This window comes from Ammospiza nelsoni, chromosome 1 (genome assembly GCF_027579445.1).
Source record: "Ammospiza nelsoni isolate bAmmNel1 chromosome 1, bAmmNel1.pri, whole genome shotgun sequence".
Classification (NCBI taxonomy): domain Eukaryota; kingdom Metazoa; phylum Chordata; class Aves; order Passeriformes; family Passerellidae; genus Ammospiza; species Ammospiza nelsoni.
This window is the reverse complement of record NC_080633.1, coordinates 104,937,718-104,963,992: the sequence shown is the minus strand read 5'-3', so window position 1 is coordinate 104,963,992 and position 26,275 is coordinate 104,937,718. Positions and strand designations below refer to the sequence as shown.

Here is a 26,275-nt window from a genome sequence, read left to right as displayed (position 1 = left end):
CCTGCAATTCCCAGCTCTCCAAAAATAAAAACAAACAAACAAGCAAACAAACAAACTTACTATCACAAATAACAACAGCAGATATGAGAATTCAAGCAGTTAATAGATGTTAGAGAAACACTATTGATACAAAAGTAATATACTGTTCACTAAACTGGTGGTTAAAAAATAAAATCAAATTAGTTTTGCACCTATGATGCAATATGGTAAATTCAATGCCTTCAAGATCTCCTGTCAGGTGGAATCAAGAGCCATTTAAATCAAAACATTTTGCAGTGCAACTTAATTACTTTTCATCACTGGGGAAAAAAAAATAGCAAGAAAGGAAATCCACAGTTTATTTGGAGCTAGTGCTTTTGTAATTGTGTCAACAGTTTTATCTGTACGATCTGCAATGAATCATCTGATTTCAGAGTTACAGTATCTGTCCTTGCATTAATTTGAGCACTTTCTTTTTTAAAAAAAGTTATCCTTTTTTCTGTTTACAGAGGAACATCAGTGAGGACAAAAAATAAGAGTTCATAAATTAAATTTTACTGGCAAAATGATCAGTTCAATAAAAACTTAGGTTACACATACACAAAGTGTTCTTATGCACACGGAGACCTCAACTTCTTTCAAGGCACTGGAAAAAGTAACTGGCTAATCCAAGAGTGCAGCCCTTTGCAATCTGCACGGGCAGATCCCACACCACCCCCTGCCACACTCGACATACTTCCAGCAACACAGACACTTGCAAGGCCACATCATCCTTGGCTGAACTTATTTCCAGACATGTAACACAGAAACCAATGCTTCTAAACAGAAACTCTATCAATCTCATTTTTGAATGAGATGAGAGAAAGCAGATGAAGCTTTTCCTGGATATTTCTACAAAGGACTAAGCATTTCCTCAATAAGCAATCCAGCAATCCCTTATCTTTGTTTCCTCTTTTTAACAACATTCTTTCCAGCTGCTTATCTGCCCCAGGTGCATTTAAATTTTCTTGCAGCCTCCCAGGGTTTAGAAGTCAAAGCAAAAAAACGCAGTCATGTGTGCACACATGAACTCTAACTATATCTAATCTATCTATTCATGGTAAATAATTTGGTTACATTTAGAATGGATACACAAAGGCTAGTACAAACCTTCATGCTGACAAGAACAGAAATAATACTTATTCTAAGAAATACATATATGGAATACTTAAAGAGCCCTAAATATTGCATCTATAAACAAGATACCTTTTTTCCCCACTTGATAAGACACTTGATAAGATTCTCCATATTGTTGAACTCATGAAGATATACCAAAATAAAGCAATATCCCTAAATTTAATTTGCATAAGACTTGGCTATATCACTAACAAGTTGGGTAAGAGTGCTAGTCTTACAGAATTCCCACACAGATGTGGGAATTTACATGAGATGTTGGGAAGAGGAAAATTAGATACAGCTGAGCAAAGTGGCATAGGCTCTTTCAGCAAAGCCAATCCAGTGCATTATTGAGCTGTAATGACACAGAGGTCACATCTGGCTGAGGGATCTGCTCGCCCCTAGCACACAGCAGAGTCTGCATTGTCTATGTAGGACACAACACACCTGTGTAGGGGCCTCACAGATTTCTTGTTTGTGTTAACAGGCATACTTTTTCCTTCAGGGAATGAATGGCTTTAAGTCACCACTAAGTACTTTTCTTCTTTAAATCACTCTATTTCAGTTCACAGCACAAACTAAATTCTAGTTAGCTGGGGGAGTCAATTACTTCCATTTCTAATGGAATCACAGCTCCAACTCATTATCCAAAGCACTTATTTCAAAGAATTTTGAAAAGAATCCTTTACACGTTTCCTTTAAAAGGCTTTTCATAACCATCAATTCAGAAGAAGTGTATTTCCTGAGGAGACAGCCATGCAGTCTAAAAAAAGACAGGTAAACCTAGAGCCACAGCCTAAGACCAGCTTAGCTGGCTTCAGCCACATACACCAACAGAACTATGTCACCTAGTACACTGCAGACTTTTCTATTATTATTTTGCATATTTACACTTGTGGTATTGAACTTCAGCACTCCGGATAAAGAAATGGGCCAATTCATCGGCTAAAAATCTCATCTGCTCACTCAGTGCATACAGAAGCAATGAGGAAGTACCCCTTGGTCCTGGGAAAATGAGTGACTCAGGACAACTTCTGACAACTAATGTCAAATTACATTAGTGCAAAGGTGAAAGAAATTGATTAAAATATTTAGTTAGGAAGGGGAAACCAGCATCCTTTCTCTGATAATTCCCTTGAAATAGAAATACAAGGAAAAAAAATCTCAAAATTGTGCTTAAGCTTTGTCCTCAAGCAGAAAGACAATCTGACTTGACCGAGCATGACAGTTTCATATTAAATCAGTCTGCCTGCCCAAACTGAAATGCAAGCATTAATGTAAAAACCAAGATGAGAGAGCAGCTAGGCAGATTAAATGCATTTTTAAGTGCCACATTCTTTGCAAAAGCAGCAACATTTTTTACTATGCTTAAAGTGGATAATTCTATTCTACAACTTTGGTAAAAAACCCCTCTGCTTACCTATGTGACAGTGAGATATGTCCAGAGATGACATCTTTGTATTACTGACGAACCTTAAACTGTAACTTCAACAATATCATGAAGAATATTCTCCAGATACAAAAGTCACTGGGATACAGTTTGCTGCTGTGCTATGTTCTCAGAATGTGCCCAGTATGGGATGAAGACATCTAATCTATACACTTCAGACTTGTATTTGATCAGAAACATACCACACACTGTTGTGTATATGCCTGAAAGCTTCTTCACTGTGGGTATCTGTAACATACAGCACTGAATCTCACACCAGAAATGGTCCCTTCACCCCTTTTCAGACAGTTACATAACGTATTGCTAAATCATGATATAACCAATGATTAAAAGTTATTTCATATATAATCCAAAGCTATTTAAAAAAATATCCAATTTGTTAGAAATTCTAACTTGAGCACCGATCCTGTGTTCACACAGAGACCTTGAGAAAATGTTTTCCTTTATGCTGTGATCTCATACTTAAAAGATGCAAGACTGAAAAACAAAACATTGTGATCAAGAGCAAAATTGTGATCTAGACTATTAACCATGCAGCCATCCTCCAGGAAGAAAAGCAACAACTGCAACTAAATTAACCTCTGGCTTCGACAAAGGTTCCCAAAGTGGCTTTAAACAAAATCCTTCCACCTCTATCTGATCTAGGTTGCAAATTCTCTGAGGCAGAGACCAAGGCACAGAGCATGCAAGGCAAAGCAGGGCTGCAGGGCTGCTCGGGGCCTCAAGGTACATACGGAGGTGTCAAGTGCCCTACGCGCAGTTTGGGTTTCCCTTTAACTGATCAAGGCTTGACACCACTGGAAGGAAACGCTAGAGACAGAGAGAAAGGACATAAAATTCACTGCACTGCAAACCTGAAGTATTTTACATGGAGGTCTTCCAAGTAAACAATAACAAAGAACTACACTTACTTTTGCAACAACCCAAAATATTAAGAACCATGAAAAAGATGAAGTATTAAGTACCAAGAACAAATTCAAACACCATCTCTGTTACAGGCCACTAAAAAACTCAAACTTTCTGATATGCTTAACTGAAAAGTTAAGCATACAAGCTTAAAAATTAATACTGTAATTGCTGATGAGAGCCATTCAGCACTATCCTAGTTATTCCTACTGCAACTAAGAATAATACCAGATAATACAGCATTTCAGTCAAAGTTCCTGGCATCCTGAGATTATTCAGAAACATTTGAACTTCAGCATATCTGTTTAATAGTGTATTTTATAAGAGTCATATACTTTTACAGAGCACCTCACTATACACCATTCAAGTAGAGGTCTTCCTTGATTTTTTTAAAGGGATGGCAAAACTCTTTACATTCCTGTATGTTCAGGAATTCAAAAGAACTCTAGCAGGGACCAGGAGAGAAGGAAGAACTTTGGGCCCTGGCTGGAACTAGCTGCCTAGTATGTATACAAAAAATGTTGCTAATGTATCCACAAAGTGGTAGACATTGCCACACTTTAAAAAAAAAAAAAAGAAAGAAAGAAAAAAAAAAAGAAGGGATTTCGTGACTTACAACTAATGAATATCTGTACATTCTTAAAAAGCATGTAACACTACAATTTTTTTTTCTAATTTGCAAACATTAAATGCTTAGTATGCAAGATTGTCTCGAAAATGCTTGTGAAGTATAAAAAACCCCAACCAATCAAAGAAAATCAGAATAGACCCCAAGGAGTTGTCCTTCAGTGATGCTTGTGTGTTCCTTACAACCTGGGATATTCTATAACTCTAAGGACTAAATTCTATAAGGTCTTCTCTGACAGTAGCCTGCATAATTCCACATATCAATACGGCTAACAAATACTTTCTTGTAACAACAGTTACAGGAATTTTGTTTGGGGTGGGGAAAAAAAGCTAACCAGATGACGGGCGTGTACAAAGTGCAGCCACAACACAGGTATAGTTATGACATCATTTTTCTGGATGGAAATGCACAGGTTTACACAGCATACTGCCCTGCTCTATCAAAAATCATTGATGCCTGCTACATGTACTCAGTAACCACTCCAGGAGAAGAAAAACGCAGCTCACACCAATTAAACCACACGCACACTCAGCAAGACCCCAAAGCGAAGCACACAAAAAACTGCGGGCAGCGTGGCTCCACTTCAGGCTCCCCACACCAGAGGGACAGACACGGGAGGCAGCGGCGGAGCGCCCGGCCGGAGCGAGAGTTCAGTGCCGGGTTTGAGGGGAGGGCGCTGGGCAGCCAGGCCAGGCGAGGCACGGCACGGCACGGCACGTATCCCGGTGTGCCAGAGCGGCACCGCCGAGCGCCGGGAACACCGGCAATCCCGCCACCCCCGGGCTGCGCTGGGGCAGCGCCGGCCGCCAGCCCAGCCCCGCTCTGCCCAGCCGCACACGGGCAGCCGGGGCACGGCGGGGCTGATTCCCCTTCGTCCCGCCGGCCTGGGCTGCGGGGAACTGCAGAGCGCTGGCAGCGCCGGGCGGGCGGCACCGCTCCGCAGCGACGGTTCCGGGGAGGTTCTCGTGGTCCGCTGCGGGGAGCGAGCCCGGCCGGCAGCCGGGGCAGGGCCTGCGCCGCCCTCCCCTCCTCCCGCTCTCCCTGCTTCCCTCCCTGCCCGGTGGCCGCCCGGGCTCGCCCCGCACGCCGGCAGGGACACCTCGCGCCCAGCCGAGCCGAGCCGAGCCGCCGACAGCGACAGCGGCCCCTTCCCGCTTACCTCGAGCGAGGCCCGGCGGGAGCCGGCGCCGGCCGAGGAGGGACGGACGGTGCCTGGATGGAGGGATGGAGCGGGGGAGGGACGGACGGCAGCGGGCAGCCGGGGGAGCCGCGCCCGGGCGGGTGCGAACTGCGCCAAGCGGCGGCCGTTGCTGCAGCGCGTGCACGCCCGCGCGCGCTCCCGCTGGAGGCGGCGGGGACGCGCCTGGCCCGGGGCGCCACGTGACCTTGGAGCGGCGCCGGGTAGGAGGGGGAAGGAGGCGCGCGTGCGCGCGGCCCCGGCAGGCGCGGCCCCGGCAGCACGTAGCGCGTCCCGGAGCCGCCGGGCGGGATCCCGCCCGCGCCCTCGGGAGCGGGGATCTGCAGCCGAGCCCGCTCGGGAGCAGCTGCTTATAGCCGCCGTCGGAGCCGGCGATCAGGATTAGCACCCCGTGACTGCGCGGCGGAAAAGGCGCGCTGCCCTCACGGTGTTAACCGCTTCATTCGTCCCTCACTGCATCCTTCTTCTGAAAGTTACCGGCCCACCCACAGGAGGAGGGAAAATTTTTTTTTCGTGTACATATACATATCCTTATACATACAGACATATATAAGTCATATATGCATTCTGCCGTAATATATCTCTATATCTATATCTATATTTCTATATCTATATATTTATATCTGTATTATCTGTCTGTATCTCATCGTCTCAAGCTGTGCCCGAGGAGGTTCCAGATGGACATTAGAGGGATTTTTTCACAGGAAGAGTGGTTAGACTTTGGAATGTTTAACCCAGGGAGGTGGTAGAGTCACCAACCCTGGGGGTGTTTAAGGAAAGACTGGACGGTGGCACTCAGTTCCATCCATGGTTTCGTTGGCACAGTGATGTTTGGTAGGTTGTAGTCGATCTTAGAGGTCTTTTCTGACATAATTAATTCAGTGATTCTGTTTTATATACCTATATCTATCTATCTATCTATCTATCTATATTTATCATAATGAAAGTGTAGAATTGCAAAATCAGAACATGTCCAGCAGGCTGTGTATGCATTTCAGGATAGCAGCTTCATTTGCCCATTGCTTTATGATTCACACCACTGCTTGCTGAAGTTGGTTTGGTGCTGTGTTATTTACCTGAGTCACGCTATTGCCCAGAGGCCCCAAATGATGCTCTGACATAATATGTACTAAACTCTGGTAAAATTCTCACTTCAAACAACTTGCACCATAAAAAAGTGTTAAGAAAAGGAGAAGCAGCATAATAGGAAATACAATTTTGGTTTCACAAATGTGAATTAAGTGTTTTATCACTATCCATGTTCCATCTTTATTTTATTGTACTTCCATTTGTCTACCAACGACTACTTCATCCACCAGTCTGCTGACAAAAATTTTGTTAAAAGTGTGGTTTTGCCCCACTTGGTGTTAGAGCCATTTTAGGTTTTCACATAGGTTTCATGTAGTTGTCACATAATGAGAAATCAGGCTGGTCGGCAGAGCATTCAGGCCAAGTCACAAAAAGGCCTGCTAGCATGCAAAGTGATAGATAGACAAAATTTATTTTGATGGTCCACATATCTCTTAAAAGATGCTTGACAATCTTTTTTTACCAGTGCTACAAAGAGATAAGATCTGTTTATTCATCTGTGCCTCCTGGGACAAGCTGCCTAAAAGATTATAGCCAGTGAGTTTGCTTATTTGTAGATAATATATTTAAATCCATTTGAGCACAGAACTAATACAAATCTATCCTTGCATAACGTGCAGGCTGGGTTTTCAAGGAAACTGGTTCATGGAAGAAGGCACAAACACAGAATTACATGGATAGGGTGACTGTATTATGGATATGTAAAAAGGGAGGTCAGATTTCACACCTGCCCATTTTGATGATGTTATTGTCCTGTCAGGAATTCTGAGTCAATCTTGGAACACTTCCAGGACTCAGGATACATGGAAGCAACAAAGAGTAATGGAGCAATTTGCCACCCTTCAGCGCTACCATTTTTCAGCTGCAGCAGTTTTCTGAGAGGCCTCCTGTCTGAGTATAACATTGCAATAATAATTACCTAGCCGCATTAGCATAACATCTGTCACAAGCACACAGTCTGCAGATCATTTCCCTGCTTTGCTGAGTTCCTTATTTGGCATCTTAGTCTCACAGTTTGGGAGGGTAACCTCTTCAGCAATTGCTCTAACAGAGTATTTACATTTGTGTTTCTGTGATCTTATCTTTGCTAGTCATAACAAGAAGTTATTTTTTTAGTGGATGGGATTCTCCTTTTCAACACCAGGCAGCCCTATTCTCAGGGAGATAAGAGGTAGGGGCTAAATCTGTCATATGTCCTCAAATATTGACATTAAGCTAAATTCTATCATGAAAATATGCCATAAAAATCTTTACTTGAAAAGGGGTAACAAATGAGTAGATCACACTTATCTGTTTCAAACCTGGAATAAGTTCTTCTGAGTAAAGAGCATTTATTTGAAAACACAGTGTCTTTCTTTCCTTTAGGAAACATTTACCATTCCAAAATTATCACCTCTGCACAATCAGGACTATTGAAGCAGGCATCCCTCAGTATTCTCCTTTTGTATTCTTTGCTCTTTTGCACTTGCACATAGAAGATTGCAATCAAGCTGTAGAATGGCTTTCATTTTCCACAGCTGTATCTATCTATAAGTGGGATTGGTTTCTGTTGTGAGTGTGTGGAGTGCTGTAGCCAGGAGCTCTCTACATCGAGGCACCATTTGTGGTCCTTGATAACCACATCTCACTGCTGGTTAATCCAGGGCCTCCAGGGCTCAGGTAACCTGCTACCTCATTTGTGTTCATTTTGCCCTTTCACCACAAATGTCACTATTGTTTCCCCCATCAGGGAGAGGAGAGGGCGTGATGAGGGCAGCTGCTTACTGGTGTGGTTATTTTGGTGAAGGGGAAGCAATTTGAAAGTGTGTTACCCAGTGCCATATGTAAATCAGTGGCTCTCTGGCTCCTCAGCTGAGCATCCTGTCTGGCAGCAGCAGTGTGTGAGAGGGGTAGCCTGCACATAAGGCAGAAAAAGAGCTGGAATTAGTGATGAGTTATAGTTTTGTCATTTTGCCTGTTTGTATGCATACAACACTCAGAAAGAAACCACTCTCTGGCGCAGTCATTTATTCCATACCCACCATCAGCCCTGCTCATACTACAGCAGACAGGATATCTTACCCTGTAAACCTATGAGAATCCTTATCTCTGCCTCTTAGTCACAACCAATACATGTCCCTCAGAAGCATTTTCCATAACATCTCTCAGATCAGAATGACATTATGACAGGATGTTATGATTTAGTTAAGTTTAGTTTTATTTTTTTATTTCCATTTAAGAGACAAAAAAAAACAAACACAATAAAACACCATAAAAACCACCCAAACCCCCCCTCCCAAAAAAAAACCAAAAAAAACCCCAAAACACCCAAAAAACCCAATTAAACAGAACAAGGGGGTAAGTTAATAGCAAGGATTCAGGGCTGTAAGGAACTGTATCCTGATGCACCAAAATTTTCAAGCACAACAATAGTCCCAAAAGTTGACAGACTTGTGTGTAGAGTTAACATATTAATTGGTAAGAATTAACATATTAACCAATTAAGCTGGCACACTCAAATCAAGTCTCATATAAGCAATATTTCTCCATTCTTTGTCAACCATTTGCAAGTGTTTTACAAACCATTTTCTGATAATAGATAATGATAGGATTTCAGGCCTTCTGTTAAGAAGTTCCTTATCCTTGCCAAAATCACAACCTAATTAAGCAGGAGGTTTTATTCTGGTCCTGTTAGGATAAGTGATGAAATGGTAAATGGAAATAGCTGTGTAAAATTGGATGATAGAAGATGCAAGACTGATAAAGAAGGAAGGAAAGGTGTTTCATTTGAAAACTTGCAGAAGGAGATTGCAGGAAAGAGCTCTCCCATAATGAAATGGGAAGTGGGACAAGAGCAAAAGTCAGCAGAAGATTGCCCTCAAATATGGGGCCTTCCTTCTTCTCCATCACCCCTTACTGTCTCTCTCAAAATAAGGCTTTATCTTTAGAAGCCCTTGTGAAACTGAGTTTTTTTCTAACGTTTTTCTCTTTACAGCTTTTGTGGCTCTTTTCCCTGGACAACATTTTCCTTCAATTCTCAAAACTTAACATCCCTTTAGCAAGACCAAAACACACAAACAAACAAAAAATGTGGGGAAAGACTTGTTGCAGGTGTCTGTCCCCTCTAAGTGCAGATTAAATGGGATGTCATTTATGTATTTACCTTATAGTAGTTGTTCAAGGGCAAAGAGCAGAAGTGCAGTCTATGCTAGTTTAAGGATGATCTCAGTTTTCATCCAGCTGCTCCAAAGATTATGGCTTAATGTATTACCAAATTATGTCTGTCCATCTCAGAGCACAGACAGATCTTCCTCAATAATTGGCTAAACAAATCCAGAAGAATTCAAGGACAGCTGGAATCACAGTGCCTTTACTGCAGTGGAAGTCAAAGCCTATTTTTCTCATCCTTTTTCATCTTCAAAAATCATCCTTTGTGGTTTTAGAAGGTGACTGGATGATACAGCTTATTGCAACACTTTCCCTTGTTGTTAACTACAGTTATTATTACACAAGAACATAAATTTCTAAAAGAGTTATAAATTTGAATATAAAGAGTAATGTGTGCTGAAAGGGAACATGTACGTGAGAAATAAGAAAATATAGAGAAGTGCACTTCAGATAAACATGGCATCCAGTGCCTGAGTTTAAATGTAGTCAAATGATTCTGTGTGTTTGATAGGAGATCCTGTTGCTACAGAAATAATTTGCATTCTATCGTTATGTAGTGCACAGAGACTGAAACAATTTTTCATAGTTATAATGGAGAACAGAATATAAATAATACATTTAAAATGCAAGGAAGAAATTATTCAACCACAGTAACATAATAAGCTTTTGCATACTCAACAATTTTGTTAACATTAATTTTGAATATTTGTTATATATTTGTGAACCACTACAGCTTAAATAATCAAAATAAAAAAGGGAGAGTAATCTTTTGTATGTTTATCTCATTACTGTGCATAACTACATTATTCTTCTGGATAGCAAATATATTCCTGTAGAATAATACTGATGTGACTCCATTTCGAGCTCTATGAGGAGCCATCCAAACTTAACAAAAAATCCCCTAACTCTATTGCATTTTAGTTTAAAATTTTAAAGCTATTTCCAGTAGGTTTTAATTGAAATATCAGGAAAACAGTGATTTTTCTTGCAGCAAAAAGCTAAGACCCAATTCTGCAACAATGACACAGAAGAGAAATCTGCTATTGGCTTCATGGTGAGAAAAATGGGCTTTGTAATCTGAGATTTGGGACATTTTTAGAACATTCCTCTGAGATCTAGCTAGATTTCTATTAAAGCTAATGCAGAGACCCCTGCGGCATTCTGAGGAATCGGATCAGGCTCTCCGTGGTACAGTCTGTTCTATTTATAACTTGCTCACTGCCGCTGGTGTTCGTGGCAGACAGGCTCCCCACACCAAGGAGCTGGGAGAGCTGATGGATCTTTGCAGAGGGAAGGCAGCTTGAAATAATTGCCAGTGCAAAATGTGTGTGTGGAATTGTGTGAAACAACCTGCAGCTTTGTGCTGCTTTTGAAGGGCCACTCTGTAGCTCTGACAGAGTGCTAGAATTGCACATCTCTAGATATTTATCATTTTCTGTAATAATTACATGAGAAGTTACACGCATTGGGGTGTCCTGCCATGGAGATGCTCCTTACTGCATTTCTCTGAAGGACCTATGTCCTTCACTGCAGGGCTAAAATACATAGATTTAGAAAAAGATGTGATGGAGAATTGAGTCAAGCTCAATGTCAAACACTAATTAAGTGTAGTTGGATGATTTTAGTTGTAGTTCAGTCTGCTTTTAAGTTTCTCCCAACACCATTTTGTGTAGATGTCATCAATTTGATTTCTACAATTTTTTCTCTGTTGCATCCTACATCCTTCTGTCACTCACTATGGACCACCCTTTCCATTATTTACAGGAACATTATTTCTCTACTTGCCTACATATAAGTGTTCTATCCAGTATTTCATTCAGACAGAAAATTTCTGTTGGTTTTAAAAAGAGTTGAATAGAATCCTATTGGAATTCTACTAGAAGGAAATTAATTTCTTCTCATGTGGGATATCAGTATCCTGACTTCTGTGCATTTACATGCTATTGAGACTCTTTGCTTTCTTATGCTAACAGTGCTGTGAGGATGGATTAGAAACTGGTATTTTTTGTGTTTTCAGTAATTCTACATTAGTAATAGATCCAGCACCTAGAAATACCAGTGGAATTCAGTGACCTTTCATCAATAATCCCTCTGGAAAAAGATAATACAATATGATTGAGTCTTCTTAAAGTTGAAAGCATTATGAATATCTTCCTAGTAATTAAAATATTTCATTTTAATTTCTTAGGTTTTATAACTTCTGGTCACTTTAAAGTTGAACTTAGCTTGCATAGCAACAAAATAAATTCTGACCTTTATTTTTATTGGTTTGTTTTTCAGCTTGAACTCTGCTTCTTTCATGGTATCTAAGCATTTGCAAATGAGTCATATTTTCCTATATCCTCAGTACATAAACATGTGAATGAACACAGTAATGAAGGTGGATGAGCACAGCAATGATTTAATGCAGAGATTCTTGCCTTGCATTTATTCCTCACTTACATGACCACGAAGCTACATTCTCTTATAAGAAACCAGTGGATTTGATGATAGGGAGTGGATGAAGGGATAGTCTTGGGCTGAACCACTGAGGAAGAAGAGCAGTGGGTTTATCAGAAATCTGAGTGCTGTGGCAAAAATTGTGGAGGAAAATTAGCATTTGGGGGGCAGCTGATACTTCATGGGTTAATGATTTATCCACAGTAACTCATTAAGGTATTAATGGAGAGGACTGGACAGCAATCATGTGAGTCTTGGTGATAAGAAATGGCCAGATGTTGTCCTGGTCCACCTGATGAAAAAGATTTGCAGGAAAGAAACTTGGATCAAAAGAAAATTCCTTATGCCCCCCTGCATCCATAGGAGATGGTCCTGTTTCTGGAGTTCTTCCACTGTGTCCAGACTGGTCATGGGGAAAAGCAGAGCCCACATGGCATGAAGAGGACTGTATATATAATTTCCTTGAAAAAGTAAGCAGCATCTGCCTCAAGCTGTGATGGCCTATAAATATTGATTAACACATCTGTGTAACTGATACCAATATTCCTTTACACTGCAGTAAATGTGTCAGTTCTAGACAGGATTTGCTGTAATGAACTCTGCTTATAAGGGACACTTTTTAGTAATTAAATTCACATTGAGAGTACATGTATCATTATTCACATACTTAGAAATTCCTGCAGTGCAGTGCAGTTATGTGGTACTGAAACATAAGTACCCATCTACCATGCATTTAAATTTAGAGTTGGGAAATATTACAAATGTTACACAAAAAACCCTATTAGCAAACTTCTGTGGTTAAATATTATGGTTAAGATACCACTCATGAAATCTCAAGTTGAACTTATCCTGTTGGTGATAGGATCAGATTCTTCAATGAAGTTCAGTGGGGTTTAGCCAAGGCTGCTTTTTCTGGTGCTTTTTCTGGTGGTTTTTTTCCCTGCCTATCCAAACTTTCTGTGGGTTGAGGAACCTTTTCTGCTACTCCTGCCTTTCCAGCAGTCTTCTTTGCTGCTTGCTGGTTGTTTTTTGTATCCTTTCCTGTTTCCACAGAGGGTACTTCATTTGGATCAGGTGTCTCTTCTGTAGCAGTAATTTCTTCTCTGTGTGGCTTAATAAAATCTGATTTAGGAGAAGTAATAAAATTTCTGAGTGATCCTAAGTAACAATATTTACTGTGCTCACCAACATTTCTTTCACATTGGTTATGACCTTATCATGTTCTTTTCCTCTTTCCCTACCCATATAAAGAGGTTCAGTATCACACACAATATTACTACTTGCTATGGAACCAAAACCAAGCCCAAGTCTTTATGTCTCTAATTAAAACTATTTAGAGGTAGATACTGGCAAACATTTCCAGGTACAGAAATAATTGTTTCCTGCTTAAGTCACCTAATTTACAGGACTGCTCAGAAAAGGCTACCATACCAGTAAGGCAAGAGAGGAAGGAAATGCTGTAAAATATTTGTTCTTGCCTTAGGAGCAAAAAAGTGGGGGGAAATAAAAGTATTAAAATGTTCTGTCAGAAATTATATAACATGTATACATCCTGTATACAAAGAAAAAATACTTAGGCAAAAAATATGTAAAACAAATGTTCTGATATTGTCAGAACTGAAGACTGATTTGGAGCTAAAATGCTGCATACAGGAGAGATGAAATTGTGAAGAATAAATCCCTGTCCAAATAGCAATTCTACAGGTAGATTCTAAAAGAACAGTAAAATAATATACAAATAATACATGAGAATGCTGAATCACCAGAGAGTTTTTAATTTTCTACCCTTCCAATAAATGAGACAAAAAATGATCACTTATAACTCCAACTTTACCATTCAATATGGACAAAAAATGGGGAGAGAATAATTGATTAATCCCAAGTAGTGGCTAAACAGTCAGGGTTTTCTAAAAGACTTAGGCATTTAGGGTCCCTGAATCAGCAAGGCCTTATTTTTGGTGAAATATCAAACATCTAGCTGCTGAATTGAGTCTCACTTTGGAAAATAACACCATCTGTGTATGTATACATGCTTACAAAGTCTTTCCTTTGCATCCAGAAATTTAGAAGTATTTATGATGACTTTTAAATTTTCCATCAGCCAGGTTAGTCAAGGTGACAACTTGCAGTGGAAGTAGAAAAGGTGGTTTGAAAATATTGATTTTAATTTCTTTCACTTAGGCCTAACCTGGTAATTCATACTTTGCATCTGTTGTTGATTAAGAGCATCTGTACTGTAAACTTGATTGATTGTGACCTATGAAATATTGATTGGCTCAGACAATTAACTCTGTAACAATTTAACGATTTTTTCATTAGAACAGAAGACTCCAACAGTGAAGGCACTCTTACCTTTCTTTCCCCCTTCCTTCTGTTTGCTTGCTGACATTGCTTTTTTCTTTTTAGATACAGTTTTATTATTTTGATTGTGTCCTTGGGCTGTGTCAGTCTGTCCTGACACAGGCATGACAATCACCTGAAGCAAAGCAAGAACAAAACGTGCACAAGCGAGACATGGATGCATCACAGATTCAGCCTGAAATCCCCATAACTGAATCCCTGGAACTCATCCCTTTTGAAGCAACTTATTACTCTAACTTTCAGGGACACATACATCTGCCAAAGCAAAGTAAAGTAGAATCCAGCCTGTTACCTGTCTCATTTGTATTCCCTGGCTGTTCTGACAAAAGATGGGGGGCAGGAGAACAGATTTTTAAAAATAAAGTAGTAGAAATAAACTCTTGTCAAAATGCAATCGTTATTAAAAATAATTCTGAGTAATGAAAAAATAATAACTGAGTAATCAGTTATTGCAAAGAGTAGGTCATATTCTTGTTTGCACTCTGGAGGATGGAAGCACTGTGACTGTTGTTTGTACGTTGTATGTCATGGGACAAAGATGGAGTGACCTGCATATCATCCTTGAATTGGCTTCATGTCCTACTAAGCAAAATTGTAACGTAATTTTGCATTAGTCCTTCAAACTCAGGAAGCTGCTCTATCTCAAATTATAGATCTTATCATGATTATATCTTGAAATTTAAAAAATTAATCCTTGTTACTGTTTTGCTGTTTTACTCAGCTGCTGTGACTAGATAATCTGAACTTTTTCTGGTAACAGATATTGATTTTTCTATCTAACAAAATACTTACATATCACCCTTAAATCACAATTCATGCCCAGGTGCATTGAAAAGCACAGGACTACTCCTGTGCAAATATTATTTGCAAAAATACCTTGTTGACTTAAGGTGTGAAGCAGTGAAGGTCTGGACAGAGAGGTGTGAAGAGATGCCATGGTGGTTTTGTTGCAAACAGCAAAGTGAAGATTAACAGGGATCTAAAGGGAAGCTGGAGGTAATTACAGTGGTGAAAGCATTAAGACACTGACATACTGTGCACAACTACATGAACTGTGACTAATAAAACAAGACACAGTGAAACAAGCTTGTGATTGAAGGAAAGAAGTGAAATCAGTTTATTTGTGAACATAGAGCAGAGTTCATACACTTTTACAGATACACACACACGTATTATTATCCTGGCCTCCTAAGCCTTATTTTCATTTATGTTACAGTACTGTTACCCTGTTTGGGCAGATTAAACAATATTTAGGGCTGTAAATGACACCCATATTAAGGCCTCACTAAATTAACACAGCAATACAAAGGGGCCTTAACACAGACAAAAGCCAGCACTCATTTCTCTGTGATCTAACACGTTCCATTTATGCTGCTTTACCAAAGATGGAACAAATCCTAACTCTGCTGCTCAAGTTCGCCCCGATCTTTTTGATCTTTCCATCTACCTCATTAGTTGCTTCCACTGAAACAATTCTTGACCCTTTCCTTCCAGATGCTCCAGGAAGAGGATGAAATGGTGAGCATGTGTTTACAGACAGCATGCACTTGGCCTTGCTTAAAATTAGTTTCTGTGAAGTTAGTATTAAGAAAACATTCAGGAAAGGCCCTGTTTTCCCTGGCATAAGTAAGTGTATTAGAAGCAAATGTGAAGTGAATGGAAAAATCCAAGGCTGCCTGCTAAAGCAGAAAGCCATTTACACACATGGATTACATCAGCCTAACATCCAGAATCTCCTCTGTACTTCTCTCTTCTAGACTTAAATTCATGCTTTCATTTTATCCTACTGCTTTTTCTCTTGCTCAGACTCTCTCTCCTCCTCAGGGATGTACACACTTACAGTGACGTCGCTGGTCTCTGTGCCGTACTTGTTCTTCACCACAATGCTGTATTTCCCAGAGTCTTGTGTGGACACAGTAGAAATGGAAAAGCTGACATTTTTTCCAGATTCAAACCTCAGGATGCAATTGGCATCTGATACAAATGACTTTTCATTCTTCAGCCATGAGACCTCTGGGGTGGGATCTCCCCAGACAGTGCAAGAAAGATTGAGTGCCTACAGAAAAAGTACAAAGGAATTATGAATCAGTAAATATTTGCTGTGTTTTTTGATGCCTGACTCTCCAAATATTCCAGCTTCCCATTTAGCATCCTGCTTTTAGTAAAGGGATTCACACTATCATCAGTAATCAATAATTTATGTCACTCTATCATAAAGAAGGAACTCAGTTAATTCAAGAATGCCATTAAAACCTTTCAATATTTTATGGACCTTCTTCTCAACTCTCATAATCATTAGTAGGGGTTTCTCCATGTGTATTTTTTAATATAAAATTGGATATTATCTGCATTTTTGTATTAGACATGAAATGAGATTTTAATGAACTGTCAGATGATTTTGTTCACATTAAACTCACCACATATATATATATATATCTCCCATAAGTAAAGAAAGTGTGGCTGCCTTTATAGATAACTAAGAACAAAGTGGCTCTGAAATATTTTGTTTAATTTGGGATCCTTTTAAACTGTGCCCTGACAGCTCTTCTAACAGACTTGAAGTGTTTTATGCACTTCTGTAAAACTATTTTTAACTGAAATCAAGTCATGCTTTACTCATTCTTTAGTGTTCATGTAAGTATTTCCCTTGGTTGTTATTACTGTTCCTAAGGACTGAATTCAGTCCCATCAGCCTGTAGGAAGGAAGTATCTTCACTGTTGGAGAATCATCTTGTTGGGGAGGTCACTGGCAGCTTGTTGTACCTTCAGCAGGCTGCTGAGTCTCTTGGGCACACTCTGTACAGGCCTCCCTTTTTTCTTGTCAGCTAATTCATTTTTGGGAGATATTGATACATGTAAATGATCTCCTTCTCCAGTCACAGTGCTATGGCAGTCTTCTCAAAAATATTTGCAAAAGTGACTATAATGTAGAGACTCAAATGTGAAAAAAGTTCACATGACAATTCAGTGGTAATAGGCCTTTCTCTGGAGCTTTTTTTAGGAAGGAATTTATTTATATATATGCCATTTAAAAGGGAATGTAACTGGACTGGAAATTGAAGAACTTTTACTGCAAAGAAAAGTCTTCAGTGCTTCATTAGGAATGGACCAAGTGATAATTAAGGAGTAGACAAGATTTCACTTGACTGGAATCAAGTATCTCTTCCAACCTTCCCTCCAATTCATTGCTTCTTATCCAGTAGTGTGATAGTGGAAGATGGGACAGAAGAGAAATGCCTAGAAGGCTGTTGAAATGAATGGAAAAATTGACACCTCTATAAAAGTGAGAGGTATTGATACTTCTGAGAACAAAAAAAAAAAAAAACAAAAAAACAAAATAAAACAAAAAAAAACCCACAAAAAAACAAAAACAAAACAAAACAAAAAAAAAAAAACCAAAAAAAAAAACCAAAAAAACCCCACCAACAACAAAAAAATCCCCATGTGCCCAACCTGAGAACCAAAATGAGAGCAAAATGGAAGGGAAAGTCTTTCTTCTATCAGCAACATGTAATTCTTGGTACTGAAGGAGGGCGGGTTCCAAGTGAGAGGTGGTTATGGCATGGTGGAAATGGCCTCTATCTGATTTCCTGCAGCACCTACAGCTGATGACCACGTGGGGCTGTTGACTCCCTTCTCTTGTAGCCCACTGGTGTGAATGTGGTTTTGGTTGCCATATCAGTCCATCTTTTTAAAAAACAAGTGGGAAATGAGGTTTTATGTTTCCCCCTTTTCCTTATCACTCTGTTACAAACATGCCCTCAGCCTGGCAATGCATATGGACCCCTTCAGGTGCTCAATATTTCATTATTGTCTTCTGATTCTCAGGCAAGCAAGAGCTGAACACCGAGTGGCTCCAGCTGCCACTCCACCACAGTGCTAATGAGCTGATGTCCATGTCCACAGAGCTCCATTAGTGGCATCATTCAAAGCTGGGGTGTTTGAAGTGCTGTCATACTCCACAATTCAAAGAGATTCAAGTAGCAGTGATGATTCTTTTCTTCTTCTAAATCATTCCTTAAAATAGCTACATTTTCCTTAACCTCACATCACTAGCTCCTGTTTGATATGAGTGATTCTCTTAATGTTCCCAGCTCCGTTTATTTTCCAGCTACTAATGTGCAGAGATGTGTCTTATAATTCACTATATATAGATGGTGAGATCTTGGTTTTCTGGAAGGTGATTCCATACCCAAGGAGAAACAATTGCTCACTGTGACTGCACCTATCTGTTTCAGATTTCTGCTCTTTGGGCAAGAGATTGTCTTTGCTCATGTAGATATTTATTACTCACTGAACCCCTTGATTTTAATACTGTGTTCAACCTGATATAATTTTGTTTTAAAAAGTGTCTCTCATACTCCTGGGCCCAGGGCACTGAGGCATGTCCACTTGAAGAAACCAGCAGCTGCAAGTCCAGAGCCTTTGTGCCCCTCACTAACTCTTCTGCCTTTTACTGCAGGTTATCATGAGTAGGGTAGTAGAGGTGGCAGAGAGAAGTGTGTTTGTGTTTCTTTGTAATTGAATCTTCTTTCACATTAGCACAGTGTCACAGTTGTGGATGGTTTGGGGAGTGGATTGAAGCAGCTCAGTTAAGGAAATCTGCTCCCTACCTCCAGCCTATCTGTGAGGATCTACACCCCTGGCAGAAGGGTAGAAAGAAGAGTGAGTTGGTGGGAAGAAGGATGTTACATGTTGCTTCTATGTCTGAAAGTGCCTCTCAGAATCCTAAGCCTCTTCACTCATTTGCAGGCCTTCATTAAAACAGCCACTTAGGTTAAGTTGCCTGGCTGGACACAAAACTTAGGCTAGCATTCTCTGTCAGGTCAGATTCCTCCCTAATGTGAGCTGACACTTAGCCTTTTCCAATTATACCACACTGCTGAGGAGCATTTATGTCTATCAGTGGAAGCCTCTTAGGCCATCTGGAATGCTATTTGATTAACACTTGGTAAACACTGGTTCATTCCCTCTCACCCATACCCTTCAGCTCACACGTAAAAAGCTAATAAATGGCATCACAGTCACAATGTTAAGTTTAAATCTGAGATATGCATGTGCTTGGAAGTTCAGTCTCATGATACTAATCTGTTCATATAAGTCTGTGGTTGTGGTGGCACTAGACTTCACAATCAAAGCTTGCCAGACCTCTGCTACCTCATTTGCTGTTTTACAAAATCCTCAACGATTGTGCAATTTGCATGAGTTACACAACAGAGAATTGCATTCTTCTCTCTCCAGCATATATGCAAACAACAGCCAGATGAGCCAATACCACCCAAACCAGCTCTGTTTTCCCGATCACATTCTGTCCTTCTCAAAACGATCCTCTGCTGAATCAAGAAACGTAAGGTCAAGGATATTTGTCTCGAGTTCTGGGAGTATTTCAGCCATGTATTCAAACGTTACAAATGTCCTTGCTGTCAAGGACAACATGTGTCTGGGTAAGATTTTGCAACTCATTTTTACAAACTCCTTTTATAAACACTGCCCATTTTGTGTCAGTGAACTCATACACAATTTCATATCAACACTCTTTTTTGTCTGAAAGGTTAAAACTGGTAAAGGTTTACACCCAAGTTTACACCCTGCCAAAGCATCATGAGAATCTCGCCTCCAAGCACTGATTAGCTGAAAATCTGCTAATTCATTCTGTTCCTTTGTGTCTTCTATCTACAGTTACAATGTTCACATGAGTGCTTTTTACTTTACAGCATTTCTCAAACTGCTATATCTGTTAAAGAATTTTATTTTGTAATGTCAACATATTTGATTTTCCCAGAACTGCTGCAGTGTACTATCTTGTTGGCTATATCTCATGTTGTTAAGCAGTTCAGAATAAGATTTTAGATTCTTAACACTTCTGCTGAGCTTGTGATCAAATTCTTTTAACCCAGTTGACCTACTGACAGATAAAGCCAGAAATACCAGAGAGCTGCCTTACTGTCATTGTCACATTACAGGTTTTCAGTGACATTCACATGCCCGATTTCACTGTTTGAACCCACTGTGAAGAGGAACTGGCTGGTGGCAGAGCAGCAGGAAGTGAAGAGCAGGCACTTCTTGGTCTCAGGACTATTAAACAGCAAGCTGTAGAAGCAGTGTGCTGGGGAAAAGTTGTGAGACTGAGAACTCAGTTTCTGGGTCATCTGTTCTGTGCTCGAGCATCAATGTTCCTCTGGGAGTGCCTTACCATAATCTTTCAGCTGAACTCTCCTAATATAATCCAGCGTAACACCAGTGACTTATTTTGACTTCCCTCTCTTTTACCCTGAGGAAACAGAGAATTTTTTCTCCTATTGGCTGGATGAGAATTGAGTTATTTTGGTTTACTACTTTTACACCATTTAAAACCCAGCCTCTACAGGTGGCCAGCCTCTACTGGCCACATTGCAAAGAACTTAACTGTAGAAGGCATAGAATGACTGGCTTCCATGTGAAAAAAAGAGTTAAACTTTCCTGATACAGGGGAAAAAAAAATCTAACCTGTGAAACCTGTGCGTGAATTTTTAAAGAGCTGGTTATATAAGGAGTTTTAGTCCCAACTCACATTGTCATCTCACTTTTATCTATTTCTTAAGAAAAGACACTGCCCTGAATACATAAACCCATCTGTGCAAGTCCATTGAATTATGTACAGAAGGCAGGGGATGAATAAATAATGTAGCAGATTTTAAAGATGGCATCTCAAAAATAAAAGGTGAATGTATTGCCATCATTGAAAGGCATTCAAGCTGTTGGGATGTTGTGTAAAGCTTCAGTTAATTTACTGTACCTTGCCCTCCTGGATGGTGACAACATCGGGCAAACCTCCAAGTACCCGTGCACGATCTGGAAATAAAGAAGATTAATTTTCTTTAGTGTCTCCAAATCAACTGTGTGCCGAATCCTGTTTCTCTTCTCGTTCTTTCCTTTTGTCTTATTTATGTACAACTTGTCTCTGATATCTGTGCTAGCAGAGAACTATCCAGCATTTTTAGCACACCATTTGGACTTTAAAATATGTTGAATTCACAGCAAAAGATGTGTTAATAGTTGGTGTCAATCACTTACACAGACAAATTAAAGTACACGTGCAGTGTGCTGCAGACTTTGATATCAATTGAGTTTTAATTCTGAGTGCACAAAAATTATCTACACTCTTGAGATCTGGTGCTCAAAATATTTACTGCAGTAAACTAAAAACGTTGGGTATCCAAAGGGAAATTAATGACACCTGGTAAAATGCTGGAGATTGGCTTTTAATCTAGATACAATGACAGATTTCAGTCTCAGTGTCAAAAATGAAGTTCCACCACTTGTGTGTAGCTGTGTGTAAATGAGACTGGTACCTGACTGATCTAGCTTTAAACTCAAGAGTCCCACAGCAGTGTTAGACAAATACAAATAAGCCAATCACATGCAGGCTTCAGTGCACTTCTCCTGGAATACAGATTTTGTTCCTTGCATGTCTGGGTGGAGCCTGGTGGAGGAAGGAAATGACTGTACAGAATGTTCCCCTCTGGTGTGCTCTGTAAAAGATGTGCTCTGGAGCCCGAGATAACAGCCTTAGGGAGCAGGAAAGGCACTGTGCTGTGACAGTTAACAGTGCCTTGTGGGCAGCCCAGGGGCAGGAATGAAAGGGCAGGGCAATCTCTGACCCCTTTGGGGGGGTCACTGCTCCTATCCAAGCCCTGCTCTATCTCTCTATGCATTTTTCTCAAATAACTTTTCAAATGCCAGTTCTGCCCTCATTTTTATGCAGGTCTGAAAGTAATTTGAAATTAATTTGAACAGTTTGTTTTTCCATGGCTTCTTCCGTAAGTAGGGAGGATAATGAGTTTAATAATTCAAGTTGAAGGCTAATAATTTACTCCCTAAGTAGTTAATACATACTTCTGTTTTAGTTGCTCTGTTAGAATTGACACACAGGAAAAAGTGTGAGGAGATTCTAAGCAATTCAAAAGCTACTGTTGCTTTCTTATCCATTTGTGTATGTAATGCAGAGCCATTTGACATTTTAGAGCATTCAAAACTAGCCAAATTATTTTCTCAATCTTTGAAAACAAAGAGACTTTTGTGCAGAGAATATGCATGAGAGATCCTAGCAATAAAGTTTATTTTTAGAGAAGGCTAACTGATACTGAGAACAGGAGCTTGGATGAGAAAAATCAACCTAAGCCATAAGAATGATATGATTAGCTGCAAAGTGCACCAATGTTAAATCAACAGAGGGTCACTTACTTCTCCTTGGTGTAAGGACAAACTCGTTTTAGGATGAGCACATGCTTATAAACATGCCTACATGCCCTCTTGTTCCCAACACACAACCTTCCTAGAGAGGAAGACAAGCTTCATAAACAGTTTCTTGCAATCATTGTCAAAGAAGGCCGACTTACTTTTCTCTGCAATCGCAGCTTGCCTGGAGTTGAAAGAAACAAAGGGAAAGTCCAATTTCAGTTAAGGTTTACTTAGAATGATAGAAAAATAGATTATCTTTTGAACTGCTTTTAATCCATTATGGAAAATCTCTCTCATAGCTTGGCAATAGAGCTTTTTCCTTGCTACCTGACTGTTACATAAGAGTTGCACCAAAGAAGTCACATGCCAAACTCCTACGGGCTTCTGTATGACTAGGACTTGTTTCATAAGATAAAGTTATCTCCAGCACAAAACAAACAAATACTGTTATTATTTTATGGCTGCCATTACTGTATTTAGATGTCATAATACTTACTTTAATCTCTGGAACTCAGCAAAGGCTTCATCGAAGGCTTTGTAAAGAGGAAAAAAGTACATTTAGAGAGAAATAATCTCACAGGTTGAAACTTAAAATTAATAAAGAAATTTAAAATGTAGATGTAATAAATTTAAAATGTAAAATTTAAAATGCATGCATGTGTACTGTACAAACACTAAAATGCTGAATGGTTTGACTGATAAAGGCCATCTGGTATATGGCAGCTATTATATGTACATATGAATGCATAAACACACTTTTGTCTTCTAGAAGTCAAGCTTTAAGACAGAGGGCAAGAAAGTAGTAGCTGAAGTAATTTCTCAGAAGAGAGAAAGAAATGCACAATGCATCACCTAAATGAGGGATTATGGCAGTGACCCTCCAAACTTTTTATATTGTACATCCCTATATAAAATTATTTTGAGCATGCACTCCCTATATATAAATTTATTTATAGATTATGTAGATGTATACAAGTGAAGTACACTGGGTCATCTTGCACACACGCTTCAGAGACCACTGGGTTATGGAATACAAGAGAGATGATTTTCCAAGGATTTTTCACATCTGCTTGAAGCATCACACTGATGGCTGTGAGCAAAGAGAACAAGAAATTGTTGTCTCCCTTGAAAATTCAGGCTAAGCTGCCATCATGGGGGAGGCCAACCTCTCCTGCTTTGACAGGGAAGAAGAAATGTCTTTTCCTAGAAAGTGGAGTAGAGTACAGAAGGAGCAGCATGGAGATGATTAAAATGTTATCACCCTTACACAGAGCTTGCAAACAAAAAGTGAAGCTTTAGGGATGGGAACAGCTGGGAGTGGAAAGAGCAATTTGGAAGGAGTTAATCAGTTCTCTAGGATCTGAGAGGTCTCTCAGAGTAAAAGCTTCCAACAGTCAATCCAAATTTTTCCCCTAACAGTCCTTCCTCATGCTGATGAGAGGTCTTGGCATCTCTGAAGAATGAGGAGTTTTATTACACCCATCAAAGAAATAGGGTAGGAAAGTATCAGAACAAACTTGTCCCTCACTTCCTCCTGGAAATATTCCTTGGAAGAGAGACACACAGAAGGCATTCAGTGCTACAATTCATATTTAAAACTGCCAATCAATGCCAGCAACACAAGGGATTTTGTAAAATAGCTCTGAAACTGGGCTGGCATCTCAGTAGGCAGACTGTAAGTGGGTATTTGGATTAGGAAAAAGCGGTTTTTATGAGAGAGCACAGGTTGGGGAAAACAAATCGTGTGGTCTGGGGAGAACAAATCGCATAATCACTGAGTAAGCCGAGTTGGAAGGAACCCACAAGGATCATCAAGTCCAACTCCCAGTCCCACACAGCACCATCCCCTAGAGCTACATTGTGTGCCTGAGAGTATTGTCCAAAAATGCTTCTTAACTCTGTCAGGCTTGTTGACACAGTCCCTGCAAAAAATGCCAGACTGGTGGGTGCACACACAGACCCCAAAGGGTGACAGGTCTGTGGCAAGATGCTGCTGTAGATGCTGCCACACTGCCTCAGCACACTGCCCACACGGGGATGATGTTAGCAGAGGGGATGGCCCACCTTGGCCAGAAAGATCCACAGTCTTTGTGTGCGTTGTGCTGCCATCAAAGAGTTCCATTATGTATCTGCCTTTGTCCTGGGGAGTCGGCTCATTGATCTGCAACCAGATCTGCTCCCCGGTGACACCAGTCCTCATCCGGTCCGTGAACTTAATCTGGGTATCACTGAAAGCACAAAACAATGTTACCTTTTGGTTTTACTGCAGGATAAAAAGGGTTTGCTCGTGTTGAGCCACTGAGCACACCTGGAGTTACTAAATGATTTCCAAGACGCTATGGTATGCCACCTTATTCTGAAACCTTGAAGTCAAACCCTTGCTACAGTTGTGAGCTAGAATCGGTGTGACAGCCTTTCCCTGTTCAAGGTCCAGCTGTCCTCAGAGCTTGCAGAAGAATTATGCATCTCAGTCTGCAACCTGAGCCATAGAAAAGCTGTACAAGTCTAAAAACCAGATCTCTGAAGGGTAGCCCAGGCATCCAGAAATGTTGCTGTTCTCTTATTAGCATTTATTTCTGCTTGGGCAAAACAAAAGTATATAGGGCTGTATCTACAAAAAAAAAAACAACCCACTTTTGTCAGAAATGGTGTTTGTCCAGCTGGAATGATTTCTGATGCTCTACTATGTTTGGAATTTAAACACATTTTGACATAAGCATATCTTCTTCCATTAAAAGAACAGAAAACAAAAGAAAAAACAAACCCAACACCCCCCTCCCTCACCCCCCAAAATCAATTTCTTAGCTTTCTAGCTAAGCAGTTAATTTCCCTGGATGAGTCAAAAGATATTTGCCAAATAAGCTATTCATTTCCTTGTTATCTTTAAACTGATAACTTTGAATGCACTGGAGGGGAAAAAAATTTCTAGATTAATTTGACATGCTTCAAGATGAAACAAGTTTCTAAAAATGAAATGGAGAAAAGAGAGAAAGAGAGAGGGGGGAAAAACTCCCACAATACTTCATATTCTCTTGCACTTATTTGAAATACTTGGGACTTTGGATGATACAAGGTCAGAATGAGTGCCAAGAAACAAGGAGGCCTCCAATGGCTTTCATTTCTCTGACAGGGTGCTGGTTAACATCAGTGTCAATAATTACAGCAAGCCTGGTACAGCACATCCTGGGTGTTCTGTGCCTTATTTACATGAGTTTTATTGAGAGAACAGTAATTCAGATTCCATCATACAGACTAACAACTACCATGTCCACAGGAAGTGAAACAGCAAGAATAATAATAATAGATTTGAAGTGATCTAATTGTTTACTTCTCTTATTTACTCCTCTGGGTTTTCCAGTGCAAGCTGTTTGTGCTGGCTGAGAACTCAAAGCTGTCTCATAGATTTGGATGTGCAACTCCCATTAATTTTATGGGAAGCTGGGCATTCAAATTCTTTTTTGAAATCTCAGTTCTTCTGTCTGTCTTGGTTACATTTGTAGTGCCTGCAGGAGGGGCTGTCTGGATTTTACTGCCCCAGGCACATGCTGGAATTTGCTTTGCCTCCTAAAAATGAAGCCATGCATTAAGAGGATATGCCTGCTTGTCCCAGTTCCACTGAATTGTGGCTTCTAGACAAGCAGACCTCCAGGGCAGGTATCTCTGAACCCGTGGTGCTGGCCTCTTTTGAAGCCTGATGGTCTCT

At 40.1% G+C, this 26,275-nt stretch overlaps 2 protein-coding genes across 4 annotated transcripts in view; both read right to left on the bottom strand.

Moving 5' to 3' along the window:
• Positions 1 to 5,397, bottom strand: part of LPIN2 (lipin 2) — a 43,826-nt gene extending 38,429 nt beyond the window's left edge. The window contains exon 1 of the mRNA XM_059485847.1: positions 5,278 to 5,397. The gene's annotated coding sequence lies outside the window, so the exon portion shown is untranslated. The remainder of the gene's footprint in view (positions 1 to 5,277) is intronic.
• Positions 5,398 to 8,584: 3,187 nt separating this feature from the next.
• Positions 8,585 to 26,275, bottom strand: part of MYOM1 (myomesin 1) — a 75,529-nt gene continuing 57,838 nt past the window's right edge. For 2 of the 3 annotated variants that reach the window (XM_059490633.1, XM_059490644.1), the window contains exons 34-40: positions 24,637 to 24,800; positions 23,069 to 23,105; positions 22,731 to 22,753; positions 21,128 to 21,183; positions 16,193 to 16,408; positions 14,344 to 14,467; positions 8,585 to 13,113 (exon numbers count right to left, since the gene is read on the bottom strand). In XM_059490633.1, the coding sequence (XP_059346616.1) occupies positions 12,875 to 13,113; positions 14,344 to 14,467; positions 16,193 to 16,408; positions 21,128 to 21,183; positions 22,731 to 22,753; positions 23,069 to 23,105; positions 24,637 to 24,800 (859 nt within the window). In that variant the 3' untranslated portion in view covers positions 8,585 to 12,874. Of the gene's footprint in view, positions 13,114 to 14,343; positions 14,468 to 15,439; positions 16,409 to 21,127; positions 21,184 to 22,730; positions 22,754 to 23,068; positions 23,106 to 24,636; positions 24,801 to 26,275 lie in introns of those variants that run through there. The other variant, XM_059490639.1, reaches the window with a different exon arrangement.